Source organism: Oncorhynchus gorbuscha, linkage group LG23, assembly GCF_021184085.1.
Source record: "Oncorhynchus gorbuscha isolate QuinsamMale2020 ecotype Even-year linkage group LG23, OgorEven_v1.0, whole genome shotgun sequence".
NCBI lineage: Eukaryota > Metazoa > Chordata > Actinopteri > Salmoniformes > Salmonidae > Oncorhynchus > Oncorhynchus gorbuscha.
Window position 1 is genome coordinate 62,508,226 of NC_060195.1, and position 21,308 is coordinate 62,529,533.

The 21,308-nt window shown below is 49.6% G+C and overlaps 1 protein-coding gene across 1 annotated transcript in view; it reads right to left on the reverse strand.

Moving 5' to 3' along the window:
* Positions 1 to 502: 502 nt before the first annotated feature.
* atr (ATR serine/threonine kinase) overlaps positions 503 to 21,308 on the reverse strand; it is a 28,974-nt gene continuing 8,168 nt past the window's right edge. The window contains exons 16-46 of the mRNA XM_046323480.1: positions 20,939 to 21,165; positions 20,620 to 20,763; positions 20,459 to 20,552; positions 16,306 to 16,431; positions 15,993 to 16,199; positions 15,675 to 15,788; positions 15,460 to 15,575; positions 15,264 to 15,384; positions 14,881 to 15,018; positions 14,065 to 14,275; positions 13,755 to 13,921; positions 13,504 to 13,668; positions 13,324 to 13,415; positions 13,146 to 13,237; positions 12,894 to 13,071; positions 12,621 to 12,806; positions 11,919 to 12,075; positions 11,677 to 11,776; positions 11,522 to 11,601; positions 10,961 to 11,103; positions 10,769 to 10,866; positions 8,055 to 8,284; positions 7,761 to 7,895; positions 6,315 to 6,518; positions 5,873 to 6,016; positions 5,564 to 5,714; positions 2,055 to 2,211; positions 1,698 to 1,851; positions 1,423 to 1,574; positions 1,032 to 1,134; positions 503 to 859 (exon numbers count right to left, since the gene is read on the reverse strand). Coding sequence (XP_046179436.1) covers positions 686 to 859; positions 1,032 to 1,134; positions 1,423 to 1,574; positions 1,698 to 1,851; positions 2,055 to 2,211; positions 5,564 to 5,714; positions 5,873 to 6,016; positions 6,315 to 6,518; positions 7,761 to 7,895; positions 8,055 to 8,284; positions 10,769 to 10,866; positions 10,961 to 11,103; positions 11,522 to 11,601; positions 11,677 to 11,776; positions 11,919 to 12,075; positions 12,621 to 12,806; positions 12,894 to 13,071; positions 13,146 to 13,237; positions 13,324 to 13,415; positions 13,504 to 13,668; positions 13,755 to 13,921; positions 14,065 to 14,275; positions 14,881 to 15,018; positions 15,264 to 15,384; positions 15,460 to 15,575; positions 15,675 to 15,788; positions 15,993 to 16,199; positions 16,306 to 16,431; positions 20,459 to 20,552; positions 20,620 to 20,763; positions 20,939 to 21,165 — 4,560 coding nt within the window. The 3' untranslated portion in view covers positions 503 to 685. The remainder of the gene's footprint in view (positions 860 to 1,031; positions 1,135 to 1,422; positions 1,575 to 1,697; positions 1,852 to 2,054; positions 2,212 to 5,563; positions 5,715 to 5,872; positions 6,017 to 6,314; positions 6,519 to 7,760; positions 7,896 to 8,054; positions 8,285 to 10,768; positions 10,867 to 10,960; positions 11,104 to 11,521; positions 11,602 to 11,676; positions 11,777 to 11,918; positions 12,076 to 12,620; positions 12,807 to 12,893; positions 13,072 to 13,145; positions 13,238 to 13,323; positions 13,416 to 13,503; positions 13,669 to 13,754; positions 13,922 to 14,064; positions 14,276 to 14,880; positions 15,019 to 15,263; positions 15,385 to 15,459; positions 15,576 to 15,674; positions 15,789 to 15,992; positions 16,200 to 16,305; positions 16,432 to 20,458; positions 20,553 to 20,619; positions 20,764 to 20,938; positions 21,166 to 21,308) is intronic.

Genomic DNA, 21,308 nt, shown 5'->3' on the forward strand with positions numbered 1-21,308 from the left:
AGCGCGCCTCGTGATATCCATCTGGTCAAGGTCGGCCGATCTCCTACGGCGCAACGAGCTTGGCTAGTTGTCTATAGCAGCCGTGGACAGCTATAAAAAGACATCTCTTCTAAACGGATTACTGGCATGTGAAAAACTGAGACCGTAAACAACGACCATTCTCGAAAGACAGAGTATGACTAGCGGTGATGTATCCTGTCAAAAGCTCGCGTTGTTTGAATGAATGACAGCGGGATCTGTTTACCCCTGCAGTAGCTCGTTTCTCTATTCGCGGTTTTAGGTGATTTTTGGTGACGCCAATGGGCTGCTGCAAAGGACATTTGTCGCGCTATGACGCTAAAGAAGATTAGGCATCCCGCCAAATTTCAAACCCCCTCTGTCATGTGTGAGTGGATACTTCATGTATATTTCTGTTCCTGTTTCAACTATCACCAGACAGACTGACTGGCCCCTCAGTAATCTGAACAGGGTGATGAGATTAGACCACACACACACATCAGCATTTCAGAAAATACTTTTAATTATTATTTTTATTTTTTATTTGTTATGGGAAATATGCAACTTCCCCATGAAAAACATAATTACTCCAGACTTACAAAAACATGAAAAAGGAAAATCACTTAATGGATAACAGAACAAGAAAAGTATTGAATTTGTCAACAGTGTCTCAGAGAAGCCGTGTGTATCACAGGTAAGGTCCCCAGCCCAGGTACATCTGACACAGTAGTTTGTCGTCGGTAGCCTCCTCTATGAGGTAGTGGACGTGTCCCTCTATAGACAGAGGCAGACCCAACACCTTGTTACGACTCTTTATCACGCCCTGCAAACGCTGATCAATCTCACACACATGGGTCTTGGCCTGGGAGGGGAGAAAGGATGTGTTGGTTAAAACTTTCACATTTATTTAGAGATACTGTGTTTTCTATTAACATTTCTTTAGAGAGAGAGAGAGAGAGAGAGAGGGAGTGTGTGTGTGTGTGTGTGTGTGTGTGTGTGTGTGTGTGTGTGTGTGTGTGTGTGTGTGTGTGTACCTTCTCATTGACTATCTCGCCAGTCTCACTGGCCTGTGTCTTGGACAGTCCTTTAGGTTTACTCCACTCTACCAGAGGGTCATGGAGGAACGTCTTCAGTACACTGAAACAAAAACACACACACACACAATGACTACACACACACTGACTACACCCCCCCCCCTACCATTGGTCCTTTGAAGTCCCACTCACCTGGTGGGCAAGTTTGGCACATGTTGATCTCAGTAGCCTCTGGCAAGAGGGACAGCTTCATTGAAATCCCTGTGTTTATGTGTGTTTGTATGTGTGTTTGTATGTGTGTTTGTATGTGTGTTTGTATGTGTGATTGTATATATATATATATATATATATATATATATATATATATATATGTATGTGTGTGTGTGTGTACCTCATAAGTGGTTCTCTCTGGTCTCTCATCAGACGTAGCGTGACTTCACAGGCGGTTCTGAACAGCCCCTCTGTCCCCATGGGGCCCATTGCATGGACCATGTTCTGGGTCAGTCTGAACGGAACCACTTCCGGAACATCAAACGTCTCACCCTGAGAGAGTGAAGGTGGGAGAAAGAGAGGGAGGAGAGAGAAAGAGAAGGGGTAGGATCGAGAGGCATGTATTGAATTTGGCCTCATGAACTTGAGGTGCAAGCAAGTCCAAGCAACACACACCTTGTTGAAGAGGCAGTTGAAGTCGACGTGAACACACTCCCCGGTGAATGAGTCAAACAGGATGTTCTCTCCATGGCGGTCTCCAAGACCCAGGATGTAGCCCACCACGGACATCACCGCTGTGGAGCGACAGTAGGCTGACCTGCTGCTGTACCTACACACACACACACACACACACACACACACACACACACACACACACACACACACACACACACACACACACACACACACACACACACACACACACACACACACACACACACACACACACACACACACACACACACACTATAAATTACTGGTGATTTACCGTGTATGTGTGTGTTGTAAATGTGTGTGTGTACTGGGTCGTACCATGTGGTGGGGTCAGGGAAGGTTCGGAGGAACCATTCATAGAAGACAGGGGGGTGTCTGGCACACAGGATGTCCTTATGGATTTTCAGCTTCTCCTCAAACGGTGCAGTCTTAGGAAGAATGAACTTCTTCAACTCTTTACCTGACATCAGGATACCTACACACACACGTGAGTTTTAGTGAGTGTGTGGTCAGTGTGTGTACCTCTCTCCTAGTAGTGTGGTCAGTGTGTGTACCTCTCTCCTAGTAGTGTGGTCAGTGTGTGTATGTACCTCTCTCCTAGTAGTGTGGTCAGTGTGTGTATGTACCTCTCTCCTAGTAGAGTGTGGTCAGTGTGTGTGTGTGTGTACCTCTCTCCTAGTAGAGTGTGGTCAGTGTGTGTACCTCTCTCCTAGTAGAGTGTGGTCAGTGTGTGTACCTCTCTCCTAGTAGAGTGTGGTCAGTCTGTGTACCTCTCTCCTAGTAGAGTGTGGTCAGTGTGTGTATGTACCTCTCTCCTAGTAGAGTGTGGTCAGTGTGTGTGTGTGTGTGTACCTCTCTCCTAGTAGAGTGTGGTCAGTGTGTGTACCTCTCTCCTAGTAGAGTGTGGTCAGTGTGTGTACCTCTCTCCTAGTAGAGTGTGGTCAGTGTAGTAGAGTGTGTGTGTGTACCTCTCTCCTAGTAGAGTGTGGTCAGTGTGTGTGTGTACCTCTCTCCTAGTAGAGTGTGGTCAGTGTGTGTGTGTACCTCTCTCCTAGTAGAGTGTGGTCAGTGTGTGTGTGTACCTCTCTCCTAGTAGAGTGTGGTCAGTGTGTGTGTGTACCTCTCTCCTAGTAGAGTGTGGTCAGTGTGTGTGTGTACCTCTCTCCTAGTAGAGTGTGGTCAGTGTGTGTGTGTACCTCTCTCCTAGTAGAGTGTGGTCAGTGTGTGTGTGTACCTCTCTCCTAGTAGAGTGTGGTCAGTGTGTGTGTGTACCTCTCTCCTAGTAGAGTGTGGTCAGTGTGTGTGTGTACCTCTCTCCTAGTAGAGTGTGGTCAGTGTGTGTGTGTACCTCTCTCCTAGTAGAGTGTGGTCAGTGTGTGTGTGTACCTCTCTCCTAGTAGAGTGTGGTCAGTGTATGCGTGTACCTCTCTCCTAGTAGAGTGTGGTCAGTGTGTGTGTGTACCTCTCTCCTAGTAGAGTGTGGTCAGTGTGTGTGTGTACCTCTCTCCTAGTAGAGTGTGGTCAGTGTGTGTGTGTGTACCTCTCTCCTAGTAGAGTGTGGTCAGTGTGTGTGTGTGTACCTCTCTCCTAGTAGAGTGTGGTCAGTGTGTGTACCTCTCTCCTAGTAGAGTGGTCAGTGTGTGTACCTCTCTCCTAGTAGAGTGGTCAGTGTGTGTACCTCTCTCCTAGTAGTGTGGTCAGTGTGTGTACCTATCTCCTAGTAGAGTGTGGTCAGTGTGTGTGTGTGTACCTCTCTCCTAGTAGAGTGTGGTCAGTGTGTGTGTGTGTGTACCTCTCTCCTAGTAGAGTGTGGTCAGTGTGTGTACCTCTCTCCTAGTAGAGTGTGGTCAGTCTGTGTACCTCTCTCCTAGTAGAGTGTGGTCAGTGTGTGTATGTACCTCTCTCCTAGTAGAGTGTGGTCAGTGTGTGTGTGTGTACCTCTCTCCTAGTAGAGTGTGGTCAGTGTGTGTGTGTGTACCTCTCTCCTAGTAGAGTGTGGTCAGTGTGTGTGTGTGTACCTCTCTCCTAGTAGAGTGTGGTCAGTGTGTGTACCTCTCTCCTAGTAGAGTGTGGTCAGTGTGTGTACCTCTCTCCTAGTAGAGTGTGGTCAGTGTGTGTACCTCTCTCCTAGTAGAGTGTGGTCAGTGTGTGTACCTCTCTCCTAGTAGAGTGTGGTCAGTGTATGTACCTCTCTCCTAGTAGAGTGTGGTCAGTGTGTGTGTGTACCTCTCTCCTAGTAGAGTGTGGTCAGTGTGTGTGTGTGTACCTCTCTCCTAGTAGAGTGTGGTCAGTGTGTGTGTGTGTACCTCTCTCCTAGTAGAGTGTGGTCAGTGTGTGTACCTCTCTCCTAGTAGAGTGTGGTCAGTGTGTGTACCTCTCTCCTAGTAGAGTGTGGTCAGTGTGTGTACCTCTCTCCTAGTAGAGTGTGGTCAGTGTGTGTACCTCTCTCCTAGTAGAGTGTGGTCAGTGTGTGTACCTCTCTCCTAGTAGAGTGTGGTCAGTGTGTGTACCTCTCTCCTAGTAGAGTGTGGTCAGTATGTGTGTGTACCTCTCTCCTAGTAGAGTGTGGTCAGTGTGTGTGTGTACCTCTCTCCTAGTAGAGTGTGGTCAGTGTGTGTGTGTACCTCTCTCCTAGTAGAGTGTGGTCAGTGTATGCGTGTACCTCTCTCCTAGTAGAGTGTGGTCAGTGTGTGTGTGTACCTCTCTCCTAGTAGAGTGTGGTCAGTGTGTGTGTGTACCTCTCTCCTAGTAGAGTGTGGTCAGTGTGTGTGTGTGTACCTCTCTCCTAGTAGAGTGTGGTCAGTGTGTGTGTGTACCTCTCTCCTAGTAGAGTGTGGTCAGTGTGTGTGTGTGTACCTCTCTCCTAGTAGAGTGGTCAGTGTGTGTACCTCTCTCCTAGTAGAGTGGTCAGTGTGTGTACCTCTCTCCTAGTAGTATGGTCAGTGTGTGTACCTATCTCCTAGTAGAGTGTGGTCAGTGTGTGTGTGTGTACCTCTCTCCTAGTAGAGTGTGGTCAGTGTGTGTACCTCTCTCCTAGTAGAGTGTGGACAGTGTGTGTACCTCTCTCCTAGTAGTGTGGTCAGTGTGTGTACCTCTCTCCTAGTAGTGTGGTCAGTGTGTGTATCTCTCTCCTAGTAGTGTGGTCAGTGTGTGTATCTCTCTCCTAGTTGTGTGGTCAGTGTGTGTATCTCTCTCCTAGTAGTATTGTCAGTGTGTGTGTGTACCTCTCTCCTAGTAGTGTGGTCAGTGTGTGTACCTCTCTCCTAGTAGTGTGGTCAGTGTGTGTATCTCTCTCCTAGTAGTGTGGTCAGTGTGTGTATCTCTCTCCTAGTAGAGTGTGGTCAGTGTGTGTATCTCTCTCCTAGTAGTGTGGTCAGTGTGTGTACCTCTCTCCTAGTAGAGTGTGGTCAGTGTGTGTACCTCTCTCCTAGTAGAGTGTGGTCAGTGTGTGTACCTCTCTCCTAGTAGTGTGGTCAGTGTGTGTATCTCTCTCCTAGTAGTGTGGTCAGTGTGTGTACCTCTCTCCTAGTAGTGTGGTCAGTGTGTGTACCTCTCTCCTAGTAGTGTGGTCTGTGTGTGTACCTCTCTCCTAGTAGTGTGGTCAGTGTGTGTACCTCTCTCCTAGTAGTGTGGTCAGTGTGTGTACCTCTCTCCTAGTAGAGTGGTCCTCTCTCCTAGTAGTGTGGTCAGTGTGTGTACCTCTCTCCTAGTAGTGTGGTCAGTGTGTGTACCTCTCTCCTTGTAGAGTGGTCAGTGTGTGTACCTCTCTCCTAGTAGTGTGGTCAGTGTGTGTACCTCTCTCCTAGTAGTATGGTCAGTGTGTGTACCTCTCTCCTTGTAGAGTTTGTTCAGAATGTGTCGGAGACCTCCAGTGTTGTTGACCCACTCGATGATGCCACACTCCTCATTCAGTGGGATCACAGCATATGTACGGATATGGAGCTCCCTCCTCCTGGACTCTGCATCCTTACGCAGGCACTACACACACACACACACACACACACACACACACACACACACACACACACACACACACACACACACACACACACACACTAGTCTGAAGTGTTCTGTCATCTCTGGGCTACAGCAGAGTGATGTACAGATGCCAGTTGGAGAAGTGACAGGTTAAACACCTTGTTAATGAGGCAGTTGAATTCCATGAGACGACAGTCTTTCCGGAGGTCATCTTTAGGTTTACACATCACAGTGTAGCTCCTCCCATCACTTCCCTTCAGGCCGATCTTCTTGGGCTTCTGGAGGGAGGCTAGGATCTCCACCTACACACACATTATTGTGAGACACACACACACACCATGTGGCATGACAGACAGACACACACACACACACACACACACACACACACACACACACACACACACACACACACACACACACACACACACACACACACACACACACACACACACACACACACACACACACACACACACACACACACACACACACACACACTACTCACCCCCACACATACACGCACCATGTGACACGCACCACGTGACACGACACACGCAGAAAGACAAACTACCCCCCACCCCCACCCACACACACACTCACAGTATCTTCAAAGCCGTCGAGGTAGGCCCAGTGTCCAGGGAATGCGTCGTGGTGCAGTGTGTTTGCAGGGCCAGTAGAGGGCAGTGTGGGGATGAGGACAGACTGCAGAGGGATCAGGATCTGGCTGAACGACGGCTCCTCCACTAGGCGCTTCAACTGCTTGAAATGGACCCCCATACTGAGAGTACTACTGTTACCATCCACCTGGAATACAGAGAGAGAGAAATGGACCCCATACTGAGAGTACTACTGTTACCATCCACCTGGAATACAGAGAGAGAAATGGACCCCATACTGAGAGTACTACTGTTACCATCCACCTAGAATACAGAGAGAGAGAAATGGACCCCATACTGAGAGTACTACTGTTACCATCCACCTAGAATACAGAGAGAGAGAAATGGACCCCACACTGAGACTACTACTGTTACCATCCACCTGGGATACAGAGAGAGAAATGGACCCCATACTGAGAGTACTACTGTTACCATCCACCTGGGATACAGAGAGAGAGAAATGGACCCCATACTGAGACTACTACTGTTACCATCCACCTGGGATACAGAGAGAGAAATGGACCCCATACTGAGACTACTACTGTTACCATCCACCTGGGATACAGAGAGAAATGGACCCCATACTGAGACTACTACTGTTACCATCCACCTGGGATACAGAGAGAGAGAAATGGACCCCATACTGAGACTACTACTGTTACCATCCACCTGGGATACAGAGAGAGAGAAATGGACCCCATACTGAGACTACTACTGTTACCATCCACCTGGGATACAGAGAGAGAAATGGACCCCATACTGAGACTACTACTGTTACCATCCACCTGGGATACAGAGAGAGAAATGGACCCCATACTGAGACTACTACTGTTACCATCCACCTGGGATACAGAGAGAGAGAAATGGACCCCATACTGAGACTACTACTGTTACCATCCACCTGGGATACAGAGAGAGAAATGGACCCCATACTGAGACTACTACTGTTACCATCCACCTGGAATACAGAGAGAGAAGTGGACCCCATACTGAGACTACTACTGTTACCATCCACCTGGGATACAGAGAGAGAAATGGACCCCATACTGAGACTACTACTGTTACCATCCACCTGGAATACAGAGAGAGAAGTGGACCCCATACTGAGAGTACTACTGTTACCATCCACCTGGAATACAGAGAGAGAGAAATGGACCCCATACTGATAGTACTACTGTTACCATCCACCTGGAATACAGAGAGAGAAATGGACCCCATACTGAGAGTACTACTGTTACCATCCACCTGGAATACAGAGAGAGAAATGGACCCCATACTGAGAGTACTACTGTTACCATCCACCTGGAATACAGAGAGAGAGAGAGAAATGGACCCCATACTGATATGTTAGCAGGGTGTGTGTGTGTTAGCAGTGTGTGTGTGTGTGTACCGGCTTGTTGCAGAGCTCCAGTAGTTTGTCAGTCAGTCTATTGGCATCTCCTATGAACTTCCCCAGACTCTCCTTCAGACTGACAGCCTTCCTCAGGATCTCCTTACAGCGGTTCATACGGGTGGGGTAGGACGACTGTAACACACACACATTTAGCAAGTGCTTTGAGCCTATGACATGAAAATCACTTTCTCAAGTATCATTATAATCTCCATGCAAGGTAGGACAGTAGCTACGCAGACACACATCCGTTCCTGCCCCACACACTCACACCACACCCCACCCCTCCCCTACCTTGGACACTGCGGTCATCAACCACATGGCCTGCTGAGGGTAGGCCAGCAGCACCTTGGCAGCGATGTCCATGAGGACGTTGAAGACGTCCTCACTGCTGTGACACACCCTGGAGATGAGCTGGGAGAAGGCAGTGAGGAACTGGTATGGAGCCAGCCTGGTACAGTGGTCGCTGACCACCTGGTTGATCTTCCCCAGCTCCACGCGTATCTGCCGCTCCGCTCGACCCGCTATGGAGGGGAGGGATGGACATGTCATTCAGTTCAACACGTCTCGGTTTGTCTAAAGGCCCTTCTAGGAGAGATACACAGAGCAAGAGGAACACCAACACACTTACCTTTCTCCCCCTCACTGATCAACACACTGTTACCTTTCTCCCCCTCACTGATCAACACACTGTTACCTTTCTCCCCCTCACTGACCAACACACTGTTACCTTTCTCCCCCTCACTGACCAACACACACACTGTTACCTTTCTCCCCCTCACTGACCAACACACTGTTACCTTTCTCCCCTCACTGACCAACACACTGTTACCTTTCTCCCCTCACTGACCAACACACACACTGTTACCTTTCTCCCCTCACTGACCAACACACTGTTACCTTTCTCCCCCTCACTGATCAACACACACACTGTTACCTTTCTCCCCCTCACTGATCAACACACACACTGTTACCTTTCTCCCCCTCACTGATCAACACACACACTGTTACCTTTCTCCCCCTCACTGACCAACACACTGTTACCTTTCTCCCCCTCACTGATCAACACACACACTGTTACCTTTCTCCCCCTCACTGATCAACACACACACTGTTACCTTCTCCCTCACTGATCAACACACACTGTTACCTTTCTCCCCTCACTGACCAACACACACTGTTACCTTTCTCCCCCTCACTGATCCAACACACTGTTACCTTTCTCCCCTCACTGACCAACACACTGTTACCTTTCTCCCCCTCACTGAACACACTGTTACCTTTCTCCCCTCACTGACCAACACACTGTTACCTTTCTCCCCTCACTGACCAACACACTGTTACCTTTCTCCCCCTCACTGACCAACACACTGTTACCTTTCTCCCCTCACTGACCAACACACTGTTACCTTTCTCCCCCTCACTGACCAACACACTGTTACCTTTCTTCACTGACCAACACACTGTTACCTTTCTCACTGACCAACACACTGTTACCTTTCTCCCCCTCACTGACCAACACACACACTTACCTTTCTCCCCTCACTGACCAACACACACACTGTTACCTTTCTCCCCTCACTGACCAACACACTGTTACCTTTCTCCCCCTCACTGATCAACACACACACTGTTACCTTTCTCCCCCTCACTGACCAACACACACACTGTTACCTTTCTCCCCTCACTGATCAACAACACACTGTTACCTTTCTCCCCTCACTGACCAACACACACACTGTTACCTTTCTCCCCCTCACTGACCAACACACACACTGTTACCTTTCTCCCCCTCACTGACCAACACACTGTTACCTGTCTCCCCCTCACTGTTACCTTTCTCCCCTCACTGATCAACACACTGTTACCTTTCTCCCCTCACTGACCAACACACTTACCTTTCTCCCCTCACTGATCAACAACACACTGTTACCTTTCTCCCCTCACTGACCAACACACACACTGTTACCTTTCTCCCCCTCACTGACCAACACACACACTGTTACCTTTCTCCCCTCACTGATCCAACACACTGTTACCTTTCTCCCCCTCACTGACCAACACACACACTGTTACCTTTCTCCCCTCACTGACCAACACACACACTGTTACCTTTCTCCCCTCACTGACCAACACACTGTTACCTTTCTCCCCCTCACTGACCAACACACTGTTACCTTTCTCCCCCTCACTGACCAACACACACACTGTTACCTTTCTCCCCTCACTGACCAACACACTGTTACCTTTCTCCCCCTCACTGACCAACACACTGTTACCTTTCTCCCCTCACTGACCAACACACACACTGTTACCTTTCTCCCCCTCACTGACCAACACACTGTTACCTTTCTCCCCCTCACTGACCAACACACTGTTACCTTTCTCCCCTCACTGACCAACACACACACTGTTACCTTTCTCCCCCTCACTGACCAACACACACACTGTTACCTTTCTCCCCCTCACTGACCAACACACTGTTACCTTTCTCCCCCTCACTGACCAACACACACACTGTTACCTTTCTCCCCCTCACTGACCAACACACACACTGTTACCTTTCTCCCCTCACTGACCAACACACACACTGTTATCTTTTCCCCTCACTGACCAACACACACACTGTTACCTTTCTCCCCCTCACTGACCAACACACTGTTACCTTTCTCCCCTCACTGACCAACACACACACTGTTACCTTTCTCCCCCTCACTGACCAACACACACACTGTTACCTTTCTCCCCTCACTGACCAACACACACACTGTTACCTTTCTCCCCTCACTGACCAACACACACACTGTTACCTTTCTCCCCTCACTGACCAACACACACACTGTTACCTTTCTCCCCTCACTGACCAACACACACACTGTTACCTTTCTCCCCCTCACTGACCAACACACTGTTACCTTTCTCCCCCTCACTGACCAACACACTGTTACCTTTCTCCCCCTCACTGACCAACACACACTGTTACCTTTCTCCCCCTCACTGACACTTACCTTTCTCATACTCATAGACTTTGGCCCCGAAGTCCAGCCAGAGAGACAGCATCCGAGGCATGGCCTGATAGATGTACTGGTTCCCAAACTGCAGAGCTCTGAACAACAACACAGGACATAGTTCAAAGGTGGTGGCGACAATATCCGGCAGTAGACATTTCAATATTACGACAGGAGAGATGCTCGTCTTACTTTCCAAAGTAGGTGACGATGTATCGTATGAGGTTGCCCTGTTTCTCCAGCTTGTTGTCTGTCACCATGGGCATCAACTTGTCATAGTATTTAGCCAGGTAGAAGTTACCATCCTCCCACTCTGGTAGCAGGGTGGTCACATCCTGCAGAGGTAGAGGAAGGCAACGTTAGTGTTGGGTACATTGTAAGCCTTCATGATGGCACTGGACACTGTTGGGTAGTATAGCATTGCGTAGTATATGGTTGATAGTGTTGGGTAGTATAGCGTTGGGTAATATATGGTTCATAGTTCGGGTAGTATCGTCTTGGGTAGTAGGGCTTTGGGTAGTATATGGTTAGTGTTGGGTTGTAGAATGTCAGGTAGTATAATGTCAGGTAGTATTGCGTTGGGTAGTATAATGTCGGGTAGTTGGGTAGTATAATGTCGGGTAGTTGGGTAGTATTGCGTTGGGTAGTATAATGTCGGGTAGTTGGGTAGTATAATGTCGGGTAGTATAATGTCGGGTAGTTGGGTAGTATCGCTTTGGTTAGTATCATGTCGGGTAGTATCGTACTAGGTACCTTGTAGGCCTTCATGATGGCGTTGGACTCAAAGTTGGCTGTCTCCTCCATGAAGCGTCCCACCAGAAGCATGGCTTTACCTGAAACACCATATCATCATGACCTGTAATTACATCTCATTATGTTATGTCATTATTAACAACAGTAGACTTTACCTTTGGTCTGTAGACTCCTCTGGTCTGAGAGAGGCTGGTCGACTGGGAAACACTGAGTCACTCCCTTCTGGAGAACTATCAACGCCTGGTGGACATCTCCCTACAGAGACACAGAGAGAGAGATGCATGTGAGTGTGAGTGAGTGAGAGTACATGTGAGTGTGAGTGAGTGAGAGTACATGTGAGTGTGTGTACATGTGTTTGTGTGTAAGAGAGAGTAGGTTAGTGTTTATATGCGTGTACCTTGGACCACAGCCACTTGGCCTTCTCTGTCAGTAGTTCGGCAGTGTGTGTGTTCTGTCCGTTCAGCAGAGCGTTGAAGGCTGTCTGGTGATGTCCTGCCTTCCTGGCCACCCGGGCACTCTGCAGCCAGCACTCTCCGACCAGCCCCTCACACACACTGAGACACACACACACACACAAAATGAGTAACCTTGCCTGTGATGTGAAAATTAGCATTAGCTCTCAGAGTGATTGCCTCGGCTTTAGCTTAGTGGTGTTGTGGAAATGACCACCAGGGTCACCTGAAGTCCACATTAAGTGAATAATTGATTATTAACAGCAAGCTGGAGAGGTCACAGTCAAACTTAGATGCATAAAGAACTGGTCTGAAAGGAGCAGTCGAGTTACTTCTCTTATATACTACTTATATGTGCATGATTTAGCTTATCCATTATTCAAAATTCATTCATTTGGTTCATGCATGTTACAAACCAATACCTCACGAGGCTTCTTCTCTCCAAGCTGAGACCTTCAAACTGACATATCTTTCGTTCTCAAAACAAGGGTCTGGGTGTACTGCCTAATTCCAGATACTGATAGTGAGGATTCTTCCCAGGCACGATCAATCAGTCACTTACATGAACCCAGTCTAATTGGCTATTAGAAAAGCACAAACATCAAATATTCCTTCACACTGGGTTCAAAGAGTCTAGTGGGACTCACCTTGAGCCGATGCTCAGCAGGGCTCGCCGCAGGGCCAGGATTGGCTCTTTGGCGCGGAAAGAATTCTGGGTCATCTCCAGCCGATCTGGCCAATGGGAGGGCAGCGTGGCTGTGCTAGGGGCATGGCCTTCTCTCTGTCTCTGGAGGTCAGTGAAGGCATGCTCCAACTCACTCAGCATGTGGAGCCTAAACACACACAAATACACACATCAGTGTGCCTGTATGTGTGTATAAAGGTGGGTGCATCTGTGTGTGAGGAGGTTAGTGTGTGACCTGACGATGTATTCGTATCCTCTCTGGTAGGTCCCAGTCTCATAGCTAGCAGCAGCTAGAGGCACCACCTGCTCTGTCCTGACCAGCTTCAGTTTGTCGTAAAACGTCTCCGCGTCGCGCCGCTTAGCCGCTAGCAGCATCTGACCCAGCCTCACACCCCACGTGCTGGACTTACGATCTGCACACACACACACCGAAACAACGGTCAAATGTTATAGCAATGTCAACATGTGTGTGTGTGTGTGTTCTCACCAGAGCCCAGGTAGTCCTCCAGTAGGTCCCACTTGCTGAGCTTCCAGGCAGCTTCCACCCTGTAGGTGTTCAGATCTGACTTCCACTGGGGCCTACGGATAACCAGGTGAAAATAACCTGTGTTTACAATGGAAAGGACTCATTTACTGGACTAGCATGGATGTGTGTGTTTTGTCACCTGTTGGCCAGGACTCCATTGACCTGTGTGATGACAGTAGAGAGCTGTCCCAGCCCCAGCATAGAACTCATCACCCCATGGTAGTGTCCAATCTAGACAGGGAGACAAGAGTTCACTGCAGTCTGTATTAACAACCACATATACTGATGCACACTTCATCAACACATGTGTGTCTGTTACCTGGTCGGACTCCAGCTGTATGGCCCGGTCGTAGCAGGCCGTAGCGTCTCTTAGCAACCCGATGCTCTCGTGTTCTAGAATCTGTTCCCGTAGGGACGGCTCTTCCCGCCGGAGAGCGTTCGCACCACTCACACCGTCCGGTTCGTGCATGGCCGCGTACAGCGTCTGCACACACACACTATGCATTAGGATTCTCTAATCAGTATGTGTCTCACCGGTAGACGTGATGCGGTGGTGGGTGAGAGAGTTACCTGTAGGAAGCTCAGATGATCTTGGATGTCCTCTTTGTTCTCCAGTATGTAAGCCTCGAAGTGCATCAGGGCTCTGGTGTAGGCTTTAGACCGTAGAGAGGCCTTGGCTAACACGTCCTGAGGGATGCCTTTTAGAAACGCTACCACCCGCTGGTAGTCACCACTTTCTGTAAAAACACAAACACACACACACACACACACGAGACAAAAGGAGACACACTTCAAAGCAAACCATAATTCCACGCCTGAGCGGAGCTGTTATTACACAGTGCATTCTGAGGTTCAGCAATGAAGTGTGTGTGTTACTAACCGCTGTGTTTGATTCTAGCCGACAGTGTGTGTCGGCTCCACTGGGTGAGGTGAGCCAGCATACTGAACACCGTCTGGGTGCTCAGCTGTGATAGGCTGGACGTTGCTTCCTGGTTCTGAGTACTGAGCTGTGAAAGGCTAGATGAGGCCTCCTGGACACGCCCGCCACGCCCATCCCCCTCTGTGAGCACAGCCAGCATTTCCTCTGTTACCTGGAGAAACAGATTTAATTGAACTTTTACATTTTGTTTTGTATTTGATCACCTTTTCCGCCACAATGTTGTGATATCTAATTGGTATTTACGATCTTGTCTCATCGCTGCAACTCCCCAATGCGCTCGGGAAAGACGAAGGTTGAGTCATGCATCCTCTGAAACATGACCCGCCAAACAGCGCTTCTTAACACCTGCCCGCTTAACCAGGAAGCCAGCTGCACCAATGTCTTGGAGGAAACACTGTTCAACTGACGACCGAAGTCAGCCTGCAGGTGCCCGGCCCACCACAAGGAGTCACTAAAGCGCGATGAGCCAAACCCTCCCCTGACCCGGGCGACACTGGTCCAATTGTGCGCCGCACTATGGCCGGGTCACGGCCGGTTGCTACACAGCCTGGGAACACCCCGGGTCTGTAGTGATGCCTCAACCACTGCGATGCAGTGCCTTAGACCACTGCGCCACTCGGGAGGCCAGATCAATCATTTAACGTCACAATAAATCTCAGTTGGAGTTAATTATGTTCATTTGATCTAAATAAGCTTTTAGTTGTTGTAATTCTATTAGTCATAAAGAAAGAGGAGGTAGTGAGCTGTGTGTGGTACCTCTCCTTGTTCAACAGCAGTGCAGCCCATCAGCATGTAAAGCAGTATATGGGGCAGCAGGTAGATGGTAACTTTGTAGTCGTGTTTGATGATGAAACTGCAACAGGTGAATACCTTGCTGGCCAACTCATGTCTCACCTGAAACAAACCCATACAACATGTCGGAAAGTTATCCCCCAAACAATTTGAATTGGTTTATAAATTAAAAACAGCGTTACCACATATACATTTAAAAGTGTGTACCACAGGGTTTAATGTTGGGACCAGTGTTTTTTTTTAAATTGTTGGCCATGAACTCTGGTATATATTTCAATACTGACCTGGCTGGTGAGGTATCCAGCAAAGCTAGCTGACAGTGGTTAAAGTCCAGGCTCAGAGGTTACCTTGCTGATGAGGTATCCGGCCCAGGTAGCTGACCAATCAGAGAACTTGGTTCCTCGGCTGCTGAGGTAGACAGGCTTCTTCACCTTGGACCAGTTCACCACCTTTTGACTGCTCTTATACCTACACAAACAGGAGAGATGATGTGGTGTGTACGTGTGTGTGTGAGAGAGTGAGATAGTGAGAGAGAGAGAGTACCTGCTGTTGAGGTGAGGCTCCAGTATCTCTTGGACTTGTTCAGGGAATCTCCTCCACAGCCGTCGACCAGGTGAGTCACTACGGCCCTCACGACACTCAAATATAGACAGCAGCTCCTGGAACAAACACACACACGTGTCAGGAAGGAGCTCCATGTTTTTGCCTCCAATGAATGAATTGGTTGTGAACAATAAAGAATTATATTGTGTGTGTACCTGCATTGCATAGGCTGCCGAGTCCTGTGCTCTGACATCATCAGCATACGCCAAGAAAGTCCTGGTCAGTTCCGTCAGTAGTTCATAGGCAAAGTTACTCTCCTCCACCCCACTCTACACACACACACACACACACACACACACACACACACACACACACACACACACACACACACACACACACACACACACACACACACACACACACACACACACACACACACACACACACACACACTTATTCAGATTCAACAAATTTGAAGAAACGCTGTTTCCTTTCTGGGTTCATTTCACAGCGTTTTCACACTCTGTCCTTACCACGAAGGTGTTGCTGCTGCCGTGTGTGTGCGTGCGCGAGAGGTCCAGCCGTCCAGGGTCCACGGCCCCCAGTTCCCCCAGACACTCCCCACACAGCAGCCTGGCCGTCGGGGAAGAGTCCTGACAACCTCGCAGTAACACTGAGACTAATGAGGAGATGACTGGCTCTACCGCCTCCGACGCACACACCTGTCGCAGCAACCACTCCTAGAGAACACACACACAACAGAACATAAACACACAGCATCTCAGCAACACACACACAAAATGTGCCAAACTATGAATCATGTGTTGTTACAGAAACGACACACACCTGGTTGCTGTGCATCATGTCCTTGAGGCTGGTCAGAGCGTGAACTCTGACGTCCAGGTTCTCGTGTTGGACAGCCCTCATGGAGAGCTGCAGGCCTGCAGCCAGGTCACTGGTCCTGGACGTCAACTAGAGAGAAGAGTACCTTCATTATCTTCGGCATCATCAAAAGTGAGTGTATTGGTGCTTTTCCCCTGCGGAGTAAAACAGTGTTTTTCGCCGTCCTAACGTAGTCTTCACTAGCCAGCTAGCTAACGTCCACTGATTAGCTGCACTGGAGAAACTGTTACACTCAACTGAACGACTTGATTAGTGTAGTGTTAGCTAGCTACATAGCTGTCTTTGCGGTCTTCGTATCTTCGTTCCAAGATAATTGTGTTGTTTAAGGTTTAGAGTGTGTAGTCTTAGAGTGATTATCTTAATTTACCGAGGTTAGCTAGCCAGCTATTTGTTGTCCTTAACGTAGGAGACTCTGCTAGCTAGCCAACAGCTAGCCAACGTCTTCTGAATAGAACTTAACAACCCGGTCGCATTCACAGGTAGTATCACATTTTCATTTCATTTCATTACAGTACAACGGTTTGATTTGTTTGATCGTAGCTAGCTACATAGCTAGCTACATAGCCATCTTTGTATCAAAGATAATTGTGTAGTCTAGAGCGATTTTCTAGGTTAGCTAGCCAGCTATTGTCGTTCTTTTAACGCAACGTAACGTAAACAACACTACTAGCTAGCCAGCTAGCCCCCCGAATAGCAGCACTGCAGAAACTATTACACTCAACAGAACGACTTGATTAGTGTAGTGTCAACAACGCACCCACTGCCAGCTAGCCTACTTCAGCAGTACTGTATCATTTTTCTGAACATTCGAGACGTGTAGTCCACTTGTCATTCCAATCTCCTTTGCATTAGCGTAGCCTCTTCTGTAGCCTGTCAACTATGTGTCTGTTTATCCCTGTTCTCTCCTCTCTGCACAGACCATACAAATGCTCCACACCGCGTGGCCGCGGCCACCCTAATCTGGTGGTCCCAGCGCGCACGACCCACGTGGAGTTCCAGGTCTCCGGTAGCCTCTGGAACTGCCGATCTGCGGTCAACAAGGCAGAGTTCATCTCAGCCTATGCCTCCCTCCAGTCCCTCGACTTCTTGGCACTGACGGAAACATGGATCACCACAGACAACACTGCTACTCCTACTGCTCTCTCTTCGTCCGCCCACGTGTTCTCGCACACCCGAGAGCTTCTGGTCAGCGGGGTGGTGGCACCGGGATCCTCAGCTCTCCCAAGTGGTCATTCTCTCTTTCTCCCCTTACCCATCTGTCTATCGCCTCCTTTGAATTCCATGCTGTCACAGTTACCAGCCCTTTCAAGCTTAACATCCTTATCATTTATCGCCCTCCAGGTTCCCTCGGAGAGTTCATCAATGAGCTTGATGCCTTGATAAGCTCCTTTCCTGAGGACGGCTCACCTCTCACAGTTCTGGGCGACTTTAACCTCCCCACGTCTACCTTTGACTCATTCCTCTCTGCCTCCTTCTTTCCACTCCTCTCCTCTTTTGACCTCACCCTCTCACCTTCCCCCCCTACTCACAAGGCAGGCAATACGCTCGACCTCATCTTTACTAGATGCTGTTCTTCCACTAACCTCATTGCAACTCCCCTCCAAGTCTCCGACCACTACCTTGTATCCTTTTCCCTCTCGCTCTCATCCAACACCTCCCACACTGCCCCTACTCGGATGGTATCGCGCCGTCCCAACCTTCGCTCTCTCTCCCCCGCTACTCTCTCCTCTTCCATCCTATCATCTCTTCCCTCCGCTCAAACCTTCTCCAACCTATCTCCTGATTCTGCCTCCTCAACCCTCCTCTCCTCCCTCTCTGCATCCTTTGACTCTATGTCCCCTATCCTCCAGGCCGGCTCGGTCCTCCCCTCCCGCTCCGTGGCTCGGTGACTCATTGCGGGTCTCACAGAACAGGGCTCCGGGCAGCCGAGCGGAAATGGAGGAAAACTCGCCTCCCTGCGGACCTGGCATCCTTTCACTCCCTCCTCTCTACATTTTCCTCCTCTGTCTCTGCTGCTAAAGCCACTTTCTACCACGCTAAATTCCAAGCATCTGCCTCTAACCCTAGGAAGCTCTTTGCCACCTTCTCCTCCCTCCTGAATCCTTCCCCCCCCCCTCCTCCCTCTCTGCAGATGACTTCGTCAACCATTTTGAAAAGAAGGTCGACGACATCCGATCCTCGTTTGCTAAGTCAAACGACACCACTGGTTCTGCTCACACTGCCCTACCCTGTGCTCTGACCTCTTTCTCCCCTCTCTCTCCAGATGAAATCTCGCGTCTTGTGACGGCCGGCCGCCCAACAACCTGCCCGCTTCACCCTATCCCCTCCTCTCTTCTCCAGACCATTTCCGGAGACCTTCTCCCTTACCTCACCTCGCTCATCAACTCATCCCTGACCGCTGGCTACGTCCCTTCCGTCTTCAAGAGAGCGAGAGTTGCACCCCTTCTGAAAAAACCTACACTCGATCCCTCCGATGTCAACAATTACAGACCAGTATCCCTTCTTTCTTTTCTCTCCAAAACTCTTGAACGTGCCGTCCTTGGCCAGCTCTCCCGCTATCTCTCTCTGAATGACCTTCTTGATCCAAATCAGTCAGGTTTCAAGACTAATCATTCAACTGAGACTGCTCTTCTCTGTATCACGAAGGCGCTCCGCACCGCTAAAGCTAACTCTCTCTCCTCTGCTCTCATCCTTCTAGACCTATCGGCTGCCTTCGATACTGTGAACCATCAGATCCTCCTCTCCACCCTCTCCGAGTTGGGCATCTCCGGCGCGGCCCACGCTTGGATTGCGTCCTACCTGACAGGTCGCTCCTACCAGGTGGCGTGGCGAGAATCTGTCTCCTCACCACGCGCTCTCACCACTGGTGTCCCCCAGGGCTCTGTTCTAGGCCCTCTCCTATTCTCGCTATACACCAAGTCACTTGGCTCTGTCATAACCTCACATGGTCTCTCCTATCATTGCTATGCAGACGACACACAACTAATCTTCTCCTTTCCCTCTTCTGATGACCAGGTGGCGAATCGCATCTCTGCATGTCTGGCAGACATATCAGTGTGGATGACGGATCACCACCTCAAGCTGAACCTCGGCAAGACGGAGCTGCTCTTCCTCCCGGGGAAGGACTGCCCGTTCCATGATCTCGCCATCACGGTTGACAACTCCATTGTGTCCTCCTCCCAGAGCGCTAAGAACCTTGGCGTGATCCTGGACAACACCCTGTCGTTCTCAACCAACATCAAGGCGGTGGCCCGTTCCTGTAGGTTCATGCTCTACAACATCCGCAGAGTACGACCCTGCCTCACACAGGAAGCGGCGCAGGTCCTAATCCAGGCACTTGTCATCTCCCGTCTGGATTACTGCAACTCGCTGTTGGCTGGGCTCCCTGCCTGTGCCATTAAACCCCTTCAACTCATCCAGAACGCCGCAGCCCGTCTGATGTTCAACCTTCCCAAGTTCTCTCACGTCACCCCGCTCCTCCGTTCTCTCCACTGGCTTCCAGTTGAAGCTCGCATCCGCTACAAGACCATGGTGCTTGCCTACGGAGCTGTGAGGGGAACGGCACCTCAGTACCTCCAGGCTCTGATCAGGCCCTACACCCAAACAAGGGCACTGCGTTCATCCACCTCTGGCCTGCTCGCCTCCCTACCACTGAGGAAGTACAGCTCCCGCTCAGCCCAGTCAAAACTGTTCACTGCTCTGGCCCCCCAATGGTGGAACAAACTCCCTCACGACGCCAGGACAGCGGAGTCAATCACCACCTTCCGGAGACACCTGAAACCCCACCTCTTTAAGGAATACCTAGGATAGGATAAGTATTCCCTCTCACCCCCCCCTTTAAGATTTAGATGCACTATTGTAAAGTGACTGTTCCACTGGATGTCATAAGGTGAATGCACCAATTTGTAAGTCGCTCTGGATAAGAGCGTCTGCTAAATGACCTAAATGTAAAATGTAATGTAATGGGTGAACGTCTCAGGCCTACGGACCAAAGGCTGGAAGGACTTTATCTGGCCAGGGTAATAACCCATATGTGTGTACTCACCTTTTGTAGGACTGTGTGTGTGTGTGTGTGTGTGTGTGTGGGTGTTCCCACCTTCTTGTAGTCCTGCAGGACAGTGTGTATGTCTTTGAGTTCAGGGTGGTCTGGCAGGAAGTAGATTTCATGGAGATAGTCCCGCACCTCTTCCCTGTAGGACACAGAGATTGTTACGTGTGTGTGGGTGGTGTGTGGGTGGTGTGTATGTGTCCAGTTACCTGTTGTCCAGTATGAGGTAGTGTATTATAGCAGCAGTCTCTCTGGGCTGGAGTGGTATCAGCGGAAGAAGTGCCACGATCACATGACTGAGCAACGGCCCCAGGTGGGCGGGCTCTACCGTACGCACAAAACACTCCCACGTCCTGTCCACACAGGAAACAATAAGTTATAACCAGGAAGAAGGAAGCAAGCAAACTGAATTAGTGTTTTTGTGTGTGTGTGTGTGTGTGTGTGTGTGTGTGTGTGTGTGTGTGTGTGTGTGTGTGTGTGTGTGTGTGTGTGTGTGTGTGTGTGTGTGTGTCAGCACTGTGTACTGACTGGCAGCAGAGCAGAGGGAAGTCTTGTCTGTATCGTAGTCCAGTCCGTAGTGTGGTCATCATCTTGACTCGGACTGAGCTGGTGTGTTTGGAGCCCATCATCTTCATCAGGGCCATCAGGCTGGTCAGGGCCATCTTCTTACCGTCCTTCTCCCCAGCACTGGAGCTCAGCAGCTGCATGTTGAAGAAGGCCAGGATGCCCAGCAGCTTGGGCTGGAGGTAATCAGCCTGGGGGAGAGAGAGAGATTTAAAGTAAAGAGGAAGACGTTTTCCAAGCACTCAGTGACACTGAAGCCTCGTCATTGCTAAAGGACTGATGCATCTCCTAGAAACTAATCAGAAAAGCAATCATGTCATCAGTGTGATGACAT